Genomic DNA, 13214 nt, shown 5'->3' with positions numbered 1-13214 from the left:
TTGCTGGCCAGTGGGGAAATCAGATGTGAATAAGCAGGCAGAGGGGAAGGGCCTCCCAGGGTGAGAAGCTGCAGGAGGGAAGGGGCCCAGCAGGCTAGGGGAAGAGAAGGAAGTCAGCGATGGCTAAAGCTCTAGTTTCGAGAAGGGCTGGAGGGAGGCAGGGGCTACTCAGACTCCAAGCTAGGAAGCTAACTTTATCCTGGGCAACAGGGAGCTACTATAGGTTTTGGAGGAAGGGAGTGACATGGCATGGACGGGGAGGGGAAGGAGGCAGAGGCAGGAACTGACAGCTGCCAGAGGAGGGCCAGGGAGGCGGGCCCGCGGTGGCCATGGGGCAGAGTGGGGGGATGGACAGAGGGGACAACCCAAGGTTTCTGCTGAACGACTGGGTGGTCAGGCCAGCAGGGGAGGTTGAGGATGGAGATTTCAGCAGCAAGATGCTGAGCGTGTTGACCAGAGGCTCCCATGGGTCAGCCGCGCCGAGTGGTCCACAGCGGGCAGCCGTGCTGGTCTTGACGCTGGGGGAGAGCTGATTGGGGCGGGGCTGGGAAGAAGCAACCAGAGGCTAGAGGAAGCCCAGGTGAGCTGGGGCCCAGCCAAGGAAGAGGGTCAGTCAGCCACACCAAGGTCACTAATGGGCGGGACAGGGGTGACTGGAGTGAGAAAATGAGGGACGGGGACAGTGGGTGTGGACATCTCTGCCAGAAACTCTGCCTCTGAAATGCTTGTGAAAGTGAGAGGGGGTGTGCTAGGTGGGCTCCCTAGAAGCAGAGCCTGAGATGCCTGATCCGGGGAGCTCAGGGCATGAAGAATGTCACAGAGCAGCCCCACCTGCACAAGGGGACTTTATACCCTCTGCATCAGCCCGTCCTTGGCTGTAGGCACCCCTCTCTGTGGGCAGAGGGCTAGACTCCAAGAAGGAACAGCTGTGAGCTGTAAGCCGCGATCCTTACAGCACCAGGGGCTGCTCTCCGGGAAAGTGATGTGGGTCCCCTATGCGGGGGCCGGTCGCTGGCAGGGGGGCCAACACCAATCCTCTGGGCTTTGGAGGGTGCATAGGAGCCCGACATTTACTATTGGTACTATTGGTGAACTCCCCGCCTGGGGCCTGACCCTGAGGAGAGGATCAGAGTGGCCAGGTCTCCCTCACCGCCTATGTCTTGAGGTCCTAAATGAAGGGCAAGTTCCCACCTGTCCTCAGGCCACAGGACCATGTCCACTGCCCATCCCCCTTTGTACAGGGAGGCAGGGAGGGCTACCAGAAAGGGGACCTGAACCCAGCTCTCCCGTGTGGCCACTGGCCACCGCACAACTCCCCTGGCCTCAGTGTCCTCAGCTGTGCAGTGGGGATGGTCACAGCTTCATCGAAGCCCAGGGTCCTGGGGGGTGGGGGGGGTGGGAAGGGGGGTGCCAGGCAGGCAGGTGGGCACCTGGCATGAAGCGGGCACCGGTGCCCATGCCCTCCCAACTGCGGGGGACAGGGCAGGGAGTCCCACCTTCTCCAATGGCACCCGGAGGGAGGAAGCTGCACTTGGGTGGTGTGGCCCTCGGGAGGGGGCGGTGCCACCCTCCATGCCAGGTGCCACCCACAGGCTGCTCACTGCAAAGGAGCCCCTGGGGGCTTTCCCCTGTGCCTCCTCCAGCCCCACGCAGGTGTTCCAAGCCCTGCAGAGCTCAGCTCTGGCCTCAGTCCTGCCAGCTGTGACTCTGCTCGAAAGGCCCAGGCTCCTTGGCCCTCTGGGAACGGAAGGACCTGTTGTAATCACACGTTTGGAGGCTCACCTGTGCCCACAGGCTGGGGTCTGGGATAACAGGGCATGCCCGGCACTGTGTCGCCTTATCAGTCCCTGCCCTCTGACCCTCACAATGGCCTGGCGGGGGGTGGCAGGTCGTCTCACCATCCCCACCCTCACTCCTTCAACAGCTGTTTATTAAGTACCTACTGCACACAGGCACTGGGAGAGGCACTGGGGACCCAGACAAGGGCCTGCTTGCTCAGAGCTCAGGTTACAAACGAGGACACTGAGGCCCCGAAGCCCCGAGGGCCAGACCCAAGGTCACACAGCGGCTCCAATCAGGTCAGGCTCCACAAGTCCCACTTCTCCCTTTCACTCCTCAGTCTCCTTCCCTGTAAAATGGGCACACGGGAGCCTCCCCCGGGGCCGTGAGGACAGGGAGCGGGGCGTGTGGCCCAGGGACTGTGCAAAGCGCAGCGGGGCTCGCCCGCAGAAATCTGGATGTGCCACTGCCCACGGAATCGGAGGTTACCCCTCTCCCCCGTCCCAACTCCCCCTGCACAACCCCCCAACCCTGCCCTCCCTCCAGCCAGACTCCTCCCTGCCCCCACCTGTCACACTGCCGCACCCTGCTGTTCCCTCTGGCCAGAGTCCCTTCCACTCTCCGAATCCCAGCTACAGTCATACAGCTCTTCCTGTGGGCCGGGCACCTTTCACATCAAGCCCCCCAACCACCCCATGCAGGAACCACTACTGGTACCCCATTTCCAGATACAGACGCAGAGACATGGAGAGACAAAGCCTCGTGCCTAGGGCCACCCAGCTGCCGCGCATCAGCACGGCGTGCCTCTAACCGCTGCGCCACCAGCCTGCCCGCTCACATCCACACGGGACGGTGTCCCCCAGCCTGACAGCCCAGAGCAAGGGCCCCCGTCCATTCACACGGGCTGGCTCCTGTCGACACCTCCCTTGTTCCAGACGCAGCAGTGTCCCAGAGGGCCAGGCCAGGTCCGGGTCCGGGTCTCCCTGGGGTCCTGGGCCTCCAGCAGGCCAGACCCAGAGAAGTGCTGTTACAGCAAAGAAATCAGCCAGAGGGTGTAGAAAAGCGAGCATGGGCCACCTGGCCTGGCCTTCGGTGGGTGGGCGGGTGGCCTGGCCCCCAGGCACCCAAAGCCCCAAAGGCGGGGTCCCCACAAGCCCGGAGGCGCCCTTACCTACTCGGAGCTCCTGCCCGAAGACAGTCTTCTCGCCGAGGGCGGAGCAGTTCCAGCGTCCGAAGCGGAACTGGTACTGGCACTCGTTGATGCCCATCTGCGCCCCCTCCCCAATCACGATGATGGCATCGGGCCGGCTCTGGCAGATGGCACGCTGCCGCGGGGCCAAGCCAGGGATCTTGTTGCAGATGATGTTGGCTCCCAGGGCCACGACGGACGACAGCGCTCTGCAGGGGGGAGAGGATGCCGAGCAGGTGAGACACCTTGGCAGGCTCCCGCCCCCCCGCGCCTGCCACTCTCCCCGCTCGGTCCCTCGGCCAGCGGACGTGCTCCAGGAGCCCACCTCGTGCCACGCTCTGCCCGCCAGGGAACAAAGCACAGAGCCCTGCCCTCAAGGACCATGTTCCACTGACCTGCACACAGGATTCCAGCTTGAAAAGGCACACACACCCGTGCCCCCTCAGGCTCGAATTTGCAGGAACGGGATCGCAAGAACCACGGGATCACAAGTTCCATGAATCAACAGTCCCGTGGAATACAAGAACCACGCCTCTCTGTGCCTCCGAGTCAGACACACAGACCCTTCGTGGATTTGACAGCCACCAACTTGCAACTGTCCATAGCTGCCCCCAAGCAGCAGACCCCAACTCCGAGACAACTGAGGCTTTCCCATCACTTGTAGACCCCCAGCTCCCTCCACCCCAGGGTGCCTGGACCGGCAGGCTGCTAAGTAGGCTGGGCAGGCCGGGAGCCAAGCCACCCGGTCCTGACTGCAGCCACAGCCCGTGTGTGACCTTGGGGAGACATTCTGCCTCTCTGAGACTCAGTTTTCACACCCATGACATGGGGTATAAGACACCTTTCTCGGGCTTCCCTGGTGGCGCAGTGGTTGAGAGTCTGCCTGCCGATGCAGGGGACGCAGGTTCGTGCCCCGGTCCGGGAAGATCCCACATGCTGCGGAGCGGCTGGGCCCGTGAGCCATGGCCGCTGAGCCTGCGCGTCTGGAGCCTGTGCTCCGCAACAGGAGAGGCTGCAACAGTGAGAGGCCCGCGTACCGCAAAAACAAAACAAAACAAAACGAAAAAAACACCTTTCTCCCCCTCTCCAAGGGGAGAAAGGCTGAACACATGGGGATGACTGTTGTTATTGTTTCTGGAAGACTGGGTGTACTCAGAGGAGGAAACAGGAGCTGATGTGAATTGAGCACCTACTGTATGCTGGGCTCGGCAGGGTGCTTTATTGCAACATTGTATCCTCAGAGTGGTCCCCTGAGGGTGCCTTGTAATTAATCTCCCAGCACCCTGCAGGAACTGGGGGCACTTGCTCAGCTCTTTCTCTCTTCCCCTGGGTGTCATCAGTGTGATTGTTTATTTGTTTAAGGAGGTGAAATTCACATTGCAGAAAGTTAACCATTTTAAAGTCCTGTGGCATTGAGTACATTCCCAATGTTGGTCAACCACCACCTCTATCAAGTTCCAAGGCACTGTCACCACCCCAGAAGGCAACCCCCTACCCCTTAGCAGTCACTCCCCTAGCCCCTGGCAGCCACTAATCTGCTTTCCGCGCCTGTGGATTTGCTGGTTCTGGACATTTCATACCGATGGAATCATACAACATGTGACCTTTTGTGCCTGGCTTCTTTCACTTAGTATAACCTCCTCAAAGGTCATCCTCATTGTATCATGAACTTCCTTCTTTTTTATGGCCAAATAATATTCCATTGTATGGCGAGATCACATTCTGTTTATCCCTTCATCACTGATGGACATTTGGGTTGTTTCCACCTTTTGGCTGTTGTGAATAACGCTGCTCTGAACGTGTGCACACAAGTTTTCTTTGAGTCCCTATTTTCCATTCTTCGGGGCATGTACCTAGGAGTGGAATTGCTGGGTCACGAGGTAGTTGGTTTTGCTTTCTGAGGAACCGGCAGGCTGTTTCCCACAGAAGCTGCATCAATTGCTTGGTTTTAAGCACCCAGGGAAGGGACAGCAAGCTGAAAGGAGGCGGGCTGGGTTCCACAGGCCCACAGCAACAGCTGGGTTTCAAGACAGAGTCTGGCTTCCAAACAACAGATCAGGGGGCAAAAGGTGGGAGTGGGGAGGCCACGAGGGGCTCCCTAAAGCCGCTGCGCAGGCCCTGGCCTCCTAGCACGGTGAGTTCCCTCCTTCTGCCCACAGCCTGCCAGTCCCTTTCTTGAGAGAAACGAGTCAGTGTTTTTCCAGGGCAGCCGAGCACCCACAGCCAGCTGGGAAAGTCCCCGTGTGGCCTGAGCCCACAGCATGTGCTGCGACCAGGACGCCCCAGCAACACTCAATCCCCATGGCCCGCCAGCCCCACCCACTAATCTGGCCAAGACCCCCCTGGGTCTCCCACGGGCACAATGGGCAGCAATGCCTGAGGCTGGCGTGAAGGAAGAGCATCTGGGCAGGCGGGGCTGGGAGCGGGCTGGAATCTGGGGAATTCAGCCCAAAGTAATTGTAGATGCTCAGAAAACCAACCCAGGGAAATGAGATGGATGGGAACCCTGCCGGACACCAGCCTCCAGGCCTCGGGTCGGAGCCTGGATGCTAAAAGCACATTCCCCATCCCCAGATTCTTCCAGCAGGCTCTGGGCTGCCAAGGCCCTGCTGCCCAGGATAAGAACCCTTGCTCCTGGGGGCAGAAGTTCAGACAAATGGGGTCTAACTGGATGCACCTGGGGGCAGAAACAGATTATTGCAGCCCTGGTCTCCCCCCTCCAGGCAGGCCACCACTAGCACCCACCTGCCCCCACCCCACCCTGATGGTGTCCCTGAGAGCCCACCTACAGCTCCCTGGGTTCCTTTGATCAGAATCGGAGGCCTCCTAGGATCTGGCCTCTGACGACCCTGCCACCCCTGCTTGCGCTCGTCCCTCTGCCTGGCATGCTGGTCTCCCTCCCTTTCTTCTGTCTCGCAAACTCTCCTGCCCTTCCAGGCCCAAGGACAAACCCCACTGAGCTCAAACCCCTCTTCCCCAGGCACCAAGGACACGCATTGTGGACACTTGTCCCTCGAGTACCAACCTCACCCCTGGTCTCATGGTCGTTGTTTCCACCCCCGGCTCCTCCACCAGCCCGCAAACACGTCGAGGGCAGTGCCAGGTCTGAGCCGGCCCTAGGGCCTCGGGGACTGCCCCATGTAGCCGATCATGAGTGTGGGGTGGATGAATGAATGAACGAATGAATGAATACTCAGGGATTATGTCAAAAAGAGCTCCTGCAAGTCAATAACAAGAAGACAACCACATTTTAAAAATGGGTGAAGGACTTAAGCCTTTCTCCAAGGAGAGACAAATGGCCAACGAGCACGGGAAAAGATTCTAAACATCAATCATCATTAGGGTAATGCAAATCAGAACCACAGAGAGGAAATACCTCACACCCACCAAGACGGCTATGATCAAAACAACAGAAAATAGCATGCATTGGCAAGGATGCAGGGGAACTGGGACCCTTATGCATGGCTGGTGAGAATGTAAAATGGTGCTGCCGCTGTAGACAGCAGCTGGGAAGTTCCTCAAAAAGGAAGGATCATAGAACCCAGCAATTCCACTCCTAGATGTATGTTCAAAAGAATGAAGGCAGGCATTCAAACAAAAACCTGTACACAGATGTTCACAGCCGCACTAGTCACAATAGCCAAAAGGAGGAAATAACCCAAATGTTCATCAACGGATGAATGGATAAACAGAATGTGGTCTACCCAGACAATGGAATATTATTTGGCCATAAAAAGGAATGAAGCACAGACACATGCTACATGGATGAACCTCAAAAACTTTATACTCAGTGAAAGAAGCCAGACACGAAAGGCCACATATTGTATGATTCCTTTTCTATGAAATGTCCAGCAAAGGTAAATCCACAGAGACAGAAGCAGGGTAGGCCAGGGGCTGGGGGAGGGGCAATGAGAAGTCACTGCTTCCTAGGTGTGGAATTCCCACCTGGGGTGATGGAACAGTTACGGAACTAGATAGAGGTGATGGTTACACAACACTGAGGATGTATGAAATGCCACGGAATTGTATACTTTAACACAGTGAAAGTGAAGTGGCAAATTTTATGTTAAATGAACTTTGAACACAATTTTTAAAAATGCTCTCTGGGCTTCCCTGGTGGCTCAGTGGTTAAGAATCCTCCTGCCAATGCAGGGGACACGGGCTCGATCCCTGGTCCGGGAAGATCACACATGCCGCGGAGCAACTAAGCCCGTGCGCCACAACTACTGAAGCCCACGCGCCTAGAGCCCGTGCTCCGCAACAAGAGAAGCCACCGCAATGAGAAGCCCGCACACCGCAACGAAGAGTAGCCCCCGCTCGCCGCAAGTAGAGAAAACCTGCGTGCAGCAACAAAGACCCAATGCAACCAAAAATAAAATTAATTAATTAATTAATTTTTGAAAAATGCTCTCTGTACACAGGACTTCCACACCCCCGGCCATAGGTGGGATCTGTGGAAGGGGACCAGAGGGGCCTTGCCCGGCTGGTACCCTATATGCTTCTCCCAGGCGACTGGTGCTGATGCAGTAGGGGGATGGGAGCCCCCAGCCATCCTCCAGATGTCAGTGTGTGGATTAGAGGTAAAACAAAAGCTTCAGAGAAGAGAGTGGCACTGTACACCAGGACCAAAAATCATCTGATATGGTTGATAATTCAGAAATGATTTCAACATTGTCTCCCTTAGAATGTGGAGATTTTTTTCCCCTAAAGATATTAAATATTCCCCTTCTGAGCACCCGCCTTGGACAGCACAGGACTCCGCTGTGTCTCAATCCTCTCTTTGCAAGATGAGCCTTGCCATCCCCATGTTACAGGAGTGCGGACTGGAGCTCAGAGAGGCTAAGGGACCTGCCCAAGGCCACACAGCCAGGTCTCTGCTTCCAGAACTCAGGTGGAGACAGCACCGTGTCTCAGAGCACAGCACACAGTAGGAGCATAATATAGAAGACGGCCTGGAGTGGGAAACTACACCCACTCTTCATTCTCAAAACACAGCTTACATCCTCTCCGCGTTTAAAATACTCCAGGTCACTCGTTAATTTGTGCAGGTTTCTGGACAGCTGCCGGTGCTAGTGGTTGAGCTCTGGCAACTGGTCCAGTGCCCCGTCCATCCCCTCTCCCACAGTCTGATCACTGGCCTCCCTGAACAGGCCTGGCCCGCCTCACCCCAGGACCTGGCCTCACTACACCTGAAGACCTGCCCGCACTGTTCCTTCCACCCGGAGGGGAGGGGGCTGCAGATGTGAGTGGCGCGTTAGGAAACCGTCAGAGTGGGGAAGGGGTAAAAATACATGGTCGCTACAGAACTGATGCCCTGCAGGAGACAAGAAGGCGGACTCAGGCAGCATTCTGGGGTAACTGCAGTTTGGGGTGAGGACATGCTATGGGCACTCTCAGCAAGGTGCCCCACTGGGTGGGCCCAGCTCTCACCCTCTGGGAGGCTGCCCGCCCTCAGCTGCCCGCCCAGGTGCCCCAGGAAAGGCTGGCAGGGCGGCTCTGCGTGGCCCTGAGCACAGAGAAGCCAGGCGGGGCGCTCGTGTTTCAGTTGCTGACTTTTTCCATGGAAAATTCTGCTCTGGGCTCATCTCCCTGCGCTATTCAGGGAGGGGCCTCAGGACACAGGCAAGATGCCAGGGGGAGTGGGCAAAGCTGAAAGTCTGGAACTTTCCTCACTCCTGGCCTGGGCCAATCCCATGAAGGGAGCTCAGAGGAGGAGGGTTTCAGGCCCTGCAGACAAGAAGCCCCCACCTCATCCCCGTCCCCGGGGGCTGTGGGCAGGGCTCTCTGATCTCAGACCAGAGGGCGCTGGGTTGGAGCCCGGCATTGTGCAAGAAGGGCGCTGCCACTGGACAATCAGAAGATCTTTCTCCTGCCAGAGAGGTCCAAGTGGATGGGGCTGCCCCTAGGACGAGGGGGCTCCAGTGGGGCTGAGGGGCAGGTGACCACTGCCAGGTGACAGATGGGCAGAGAAGTGGCCAAGGGCGGGGGGGCGGGCTTTGCTGTATCATTAGCTGGGTACCAGGCTGCCCACCTGGCAGCTCTGAGGGGAGGGGTTAGGAACATGAGTGCTGGTGCGGGCCAGCTTGTTTGGAACCCTGGCTCTGTCTTTTCCTAGCTCTGAGACCTCAGGCAAGTTTCTTAACCTCTCTGTGCCTCAGTTTTCCACATCTGTAAAGTGACAGTAATAATAGCCATGATACATCACAGAGCTGCCGGGAGGGGATACTTGAGTCGAAGTACATGGCACTTCGTAGCTGGCCTGTGGTGAGAGGTCATCAACGTTGGCCATTATTAACTAACCCTCACAGCCTGAGACTGGAGCCCCATTACTGACCCTCATTCATTGAGCCCCCAGGATCCAGCCCCCTTGTGGGGGGCTGTTTCTATCAGGGGGACCGATGCTTAAACTGGCAACTCTGAAGCCAGTGGGTGTTCATATCAGCCACTGCATCCACTACCAAGGGGTTCATTCCTGGACCAGCTCTTCCCTCTGACCCAGCAATTTCACACTAGGGTCTATACACCCAGGAAAAGTAAGCACTTACATCTGCCAAAGGACATGAATGCGGGTCACCAGCTCAAACTGGGAACAGCAACCCAGGTGTCCATCACCAGGAGAATGACAGATAAACTGCAGTACATTCACCCAGCCAGATGCAAACCGCTTACACGGATGACTCCCCCAGACACCACGTGGAGTGAAAGACGGGAGAACACCGATGCTACCACGTATAAGAAGCTCCAGGCAGGGGATTCCCTGGTGGCGCAGTGGTTGAGAATCTGCCTGCTAATGCAGGGGACACGGGTTCGAGCCCTGGTCTGGGAGGATCCCACAGCCCGCGGAGCAACTAGGCCCGTGAGCCACGACTACTGAGCCTGTGCGTCTGGAGCCTGTGCTCCGCAACAAGGGAGGCCGCGATAGTGAGAGGCCCACGCGCCGTGATGAAGAGTGGCCCCCGCTCGCCGCAACTAGAGAAAGCCCACGCACAGAAACAAAGACCCACACAGCAAAAATAAATAAATTAATTAATAAACTCCTACCCCCAACATCTTCTTTTAAAAAAAAAAAAAAAGTAGCTCCAGGCCAAGCAGAAGTCAGAAGAGAGTTACCCTGAGGTGGGAGGCACTGATGGGGAGGGGCGGGGGGGAGCTTGCTCTGCTGGGGGCCTGAATGTTCTCTATCTTGAGCTGGGCAGGGGTTACACAGGTGCCCATGTAGATGAAAAGGCATCAACATGCCCACTAGAGATTTCTGCACTTTACGTAAGTTATACCTCTACAAAAAAGTAAACTGCTGCAACACAAAAGTTTACAGGGCTGGCAGAACAAGGCAAGAATACAAACTCCAAGTTTTCTTACAAAAATTAAAATAAAGAAAGCACAATTAAGAAATAAAATGTGAACATTAAAAATCATTCCTGGATGCTTTGTGTGCCCGGCCTTGAGGGGTGCTAACCCCTCCTGCAGCACATGCGCCTGGGGGCTGCTGTGGGCTGGGCCCCCGCCCCCTGCAGGCAGAGCTGGGTTAGGCCAGAGCACAGCCCAAACCCAGGCTGAGGCAGGGGGATCAAAGGGCATCCCCAGCCTGGCTCTGCTGAGGGCTGCCCCCTGCCTGCCTGCCGCCCTCTGCCTCTGCCTGGACTCTGTCCACAGATGCTGCCAGCCTGTCCCCCCTGGGCCCTGATCCTCTGGGAACCCTGAATAGAGAGGCAGGCTGCCTCAGCAGCTCCCAGGGCAATAAGAAGCGTGGGCACAGGAGACCCTGAGGACCGTGAGATTGGAGGGAGCCCTTCATGAGTGGGGCCGCACCAGGCAGGGCCTCCTGCTCTTAGCCTGCCCCCGGGCAGCACTCGGGGCCAGGGGGCAGAGCTGCCCACCTGCTAGCTGTCCTCTGCCCCGAGGAGCTGGGCCCACCAGTGGGGCCAGACCCTGACGGGCAGCCTCTGCCCAGTGCCACCCAGCTAAGGCCCCTGTCTAGGCCAAGCGCCAGTCCTGCCATGGCCCAGCCTTAGGGCTCTTCCTTGGGAAACAACAGCGGGGACCCTGAGGACCCAAGAGGGGTCAAGTGGGGGAGCCAGTGTCTCACCAATGCTCAGAATTAGAGCCATCCTGTCCTTCCCTGTCTCTGTGTAGGACACCCCTGCTTCGTTCAGGAGCTAACGCCCTCCAAATCTGCCCCAGCAGCTAGGAGTCTAACCTAAACCCCTCATGCTGTTGGACTCAAGGTGGCATGAGCACCTACTGTGTGCTGGACTCTGGGCTCAGGGGTCCCCTCAGTGGCGGGACGGGGGGCAAATGTTGTGAAAATAATTTTAATTATTAGTGTTATTCCTCAGAATAAGGACTGAAAGGTCCAGAAGGTCCAGCCACCTGCTGAGTAGCTCAGGGAGGGAGGGAGGGAGGAAGCCGGGACCAGGACCCATACATCCTGGCCCCAGACCGGTCAGTGTCTCATCACCCCGTCCCTGACCCTCAAAGACAATTCGAGGGGTCACCTGTCCACCTGGAGAACCATCCTCCCCCATCGGTCCCTGGGGGCACGAGGCTGCACTGGGACCCAGCTACACTGGGGGGAACCTCCCAGGGGGGCTGCTGAAGGAGGCCCCCAAACCTGTGCCAGGCCCTCCCCACGTAGGCCGCATGCTTCTCCAGGGTGGTGGCCTATCTCATTCCCCACCGTGCAGTCTGCCTGGCCTGCGCCAGGCCCAGCTGAGCTTCAGTGGTCACCGTGGAGCTGCCGAATGAGTGACAGACAGACGCATCAGCCAGTGGGACTCGTGAGGACAGCTCGCACACAGCTGCCGGGGCCTCCTGGGGACAACGACCCCCCCGCTCGCATGGAGAGCAGGACACTGCAGCTGGCGCATTCTCAGCAGGGCGGGGGACCCAGGTGCACCCCATTTTCTCTTTGACTGTTACAGGTCGTTAAAGGGCAGATTTTATCCCCACTTTACATATTGTTGAGAAAATGTCAGCCTCCGGACGAGGGCCTAGCACTTCGAGTCCCAGGATGTGGGCAGGGTGCCGGGATTACGGGAGTGAAGCCACCCCAAAGTGCCCTCGATAGGGCACTGATCCACTGGCATCTGCCTGTCTTCCTACTTAAAGAGCCAGAGAGAAGTGGCGTCATTGCCAGCCTGCGTCCACGTGACAGAACAGTCTCTCAGGCCCAGAGGAAGCCTCGCGCCATCTGATCTGTCCACGGGGCCTTAAAACTATGGCCACGGATGTGGCCGCAGGAGCCAGGCACCTCCACCTCAAAATCTCGTTTCTCCTACAAATTCCCGAACAAGCGATCCCACAAACCACAGCCCAGGATAGAGATGCCCCTGCAGAGGGCAAACGGCCTACCACGGCATGGACCCCCAGCACCCTCCCCCTCAGCACCCTCTCACTGGACAGAACACCAGCTCTAATGCAGCCCACCCGTCCCCAGGGCCCTGCCCCTAACCCACCACAGAATCCTGGGCATGTTCCCGAGGCTAGGACTGGGCAGCACTCCATGGGGCAGACTAGGATCTAAGTACTTTCCGGAACCCGGGCCTCATGACTGAGCCCACCGGGCCTCAACACCCCAGACCCCTCCCAGAGCCCTGGGAACCAGGAGGGGGTCGCTGGGCGACATCCTGCTTTCCTCCTGGGGAGGAGGCTTGGACCACCTTTGGGAAGGTGAGCAGTGATGAGAGAGGGCTTCCCGCCAGCAGCCCACGGCTCCCTCTGCCCTCTGGGGCGGCCCACCCCACCCCCAGTCTGCCCCTTCGCCCTGCCCCCGTACCAGCAGGACATGGCTTCAGGGCCTGAGCCAGGCCTCCCGGCCCAGCCCTGGGCTGCTCCTCATTGGCCCTGGGTGCTGTCAGTCATGAGGCTGGCCCCGGGCACACCCCACCACTCACTCTTGCCCTCCAACACTCGGCTTTCTGCCTCTGCACCCTCACCCTCCAGGTCCTCTTCCCAGACCTGCTGATCGCACCACCGCAGAGACCCTCCTCCGAGAGGCCTTCCCACCCACCAGACCCCCAGGGAGCCAGGACTCTGTGCTTGACCCCCTCAGTCTTCTCCTGATGCCATTTGGGGCAGGGTCTGGCCACCACCACCAGCTGGGGGATCCCCAACATTGCCCAGCACCCAGCCAGGCTCTGAGCTGCCCTTGGACGTAAGCACCTCCACCCCCATGGAGGTGGGGACAGGCGGGCTGAGATGGCCAGATCCCCAGCCTCCCTGCAGGCCCCCATCCCTGGCCTGGCCC

The 13214-nt window shown here is 58.2% G+C and overlaps 1 protein-coding gene across 2 annotated transcripts in view; it reads right to left on the bottom strand.

Annotated features, from left to right (window-relative positions):
- WNT7B (Wnt family member 7B) overlaps nucleotides 1-13214 on the bottom strand; it is a 49177-nt gene that overhangs the window by 19729 nt on the left and 16234 nt on the right. For both annotated transcript variants that reach the window (XM_060113496.1, XM_060113495.1), the window contains exon 2: nucleotides 2951-3177. In XM_060113496.1, the coding sequence (XP_059969479.1) occupies nucleotides 2951-3177 (227 nt within the window). The remainder of the gene's footprint in view (nucleotides 1-2950; nucleotides 3178-13214) is intronic.

The sequence above is a fragment of the Mesoplodon densirostris genome, chromosome 11 (genome assembly GCF_025265405.1).
Source record: "Mesoplodon densirostris isolate mMesDen1 chromosome 11, mMesDen1 primary haplotype, whole genome shotgun sequence".
Classification (NCBI taxonomy): domain Eukaryota; kingdom Metazoa; phylum Chordata; class Mammalia; order Artiodactyla; family Ziphiidae; genus Mesoplodon; species Mesoplodon densirostris.
Note: the sequence above shows the minus strand (reverse complement) of the source record. Positions and strands in the feature narration are given on the sequence as shown.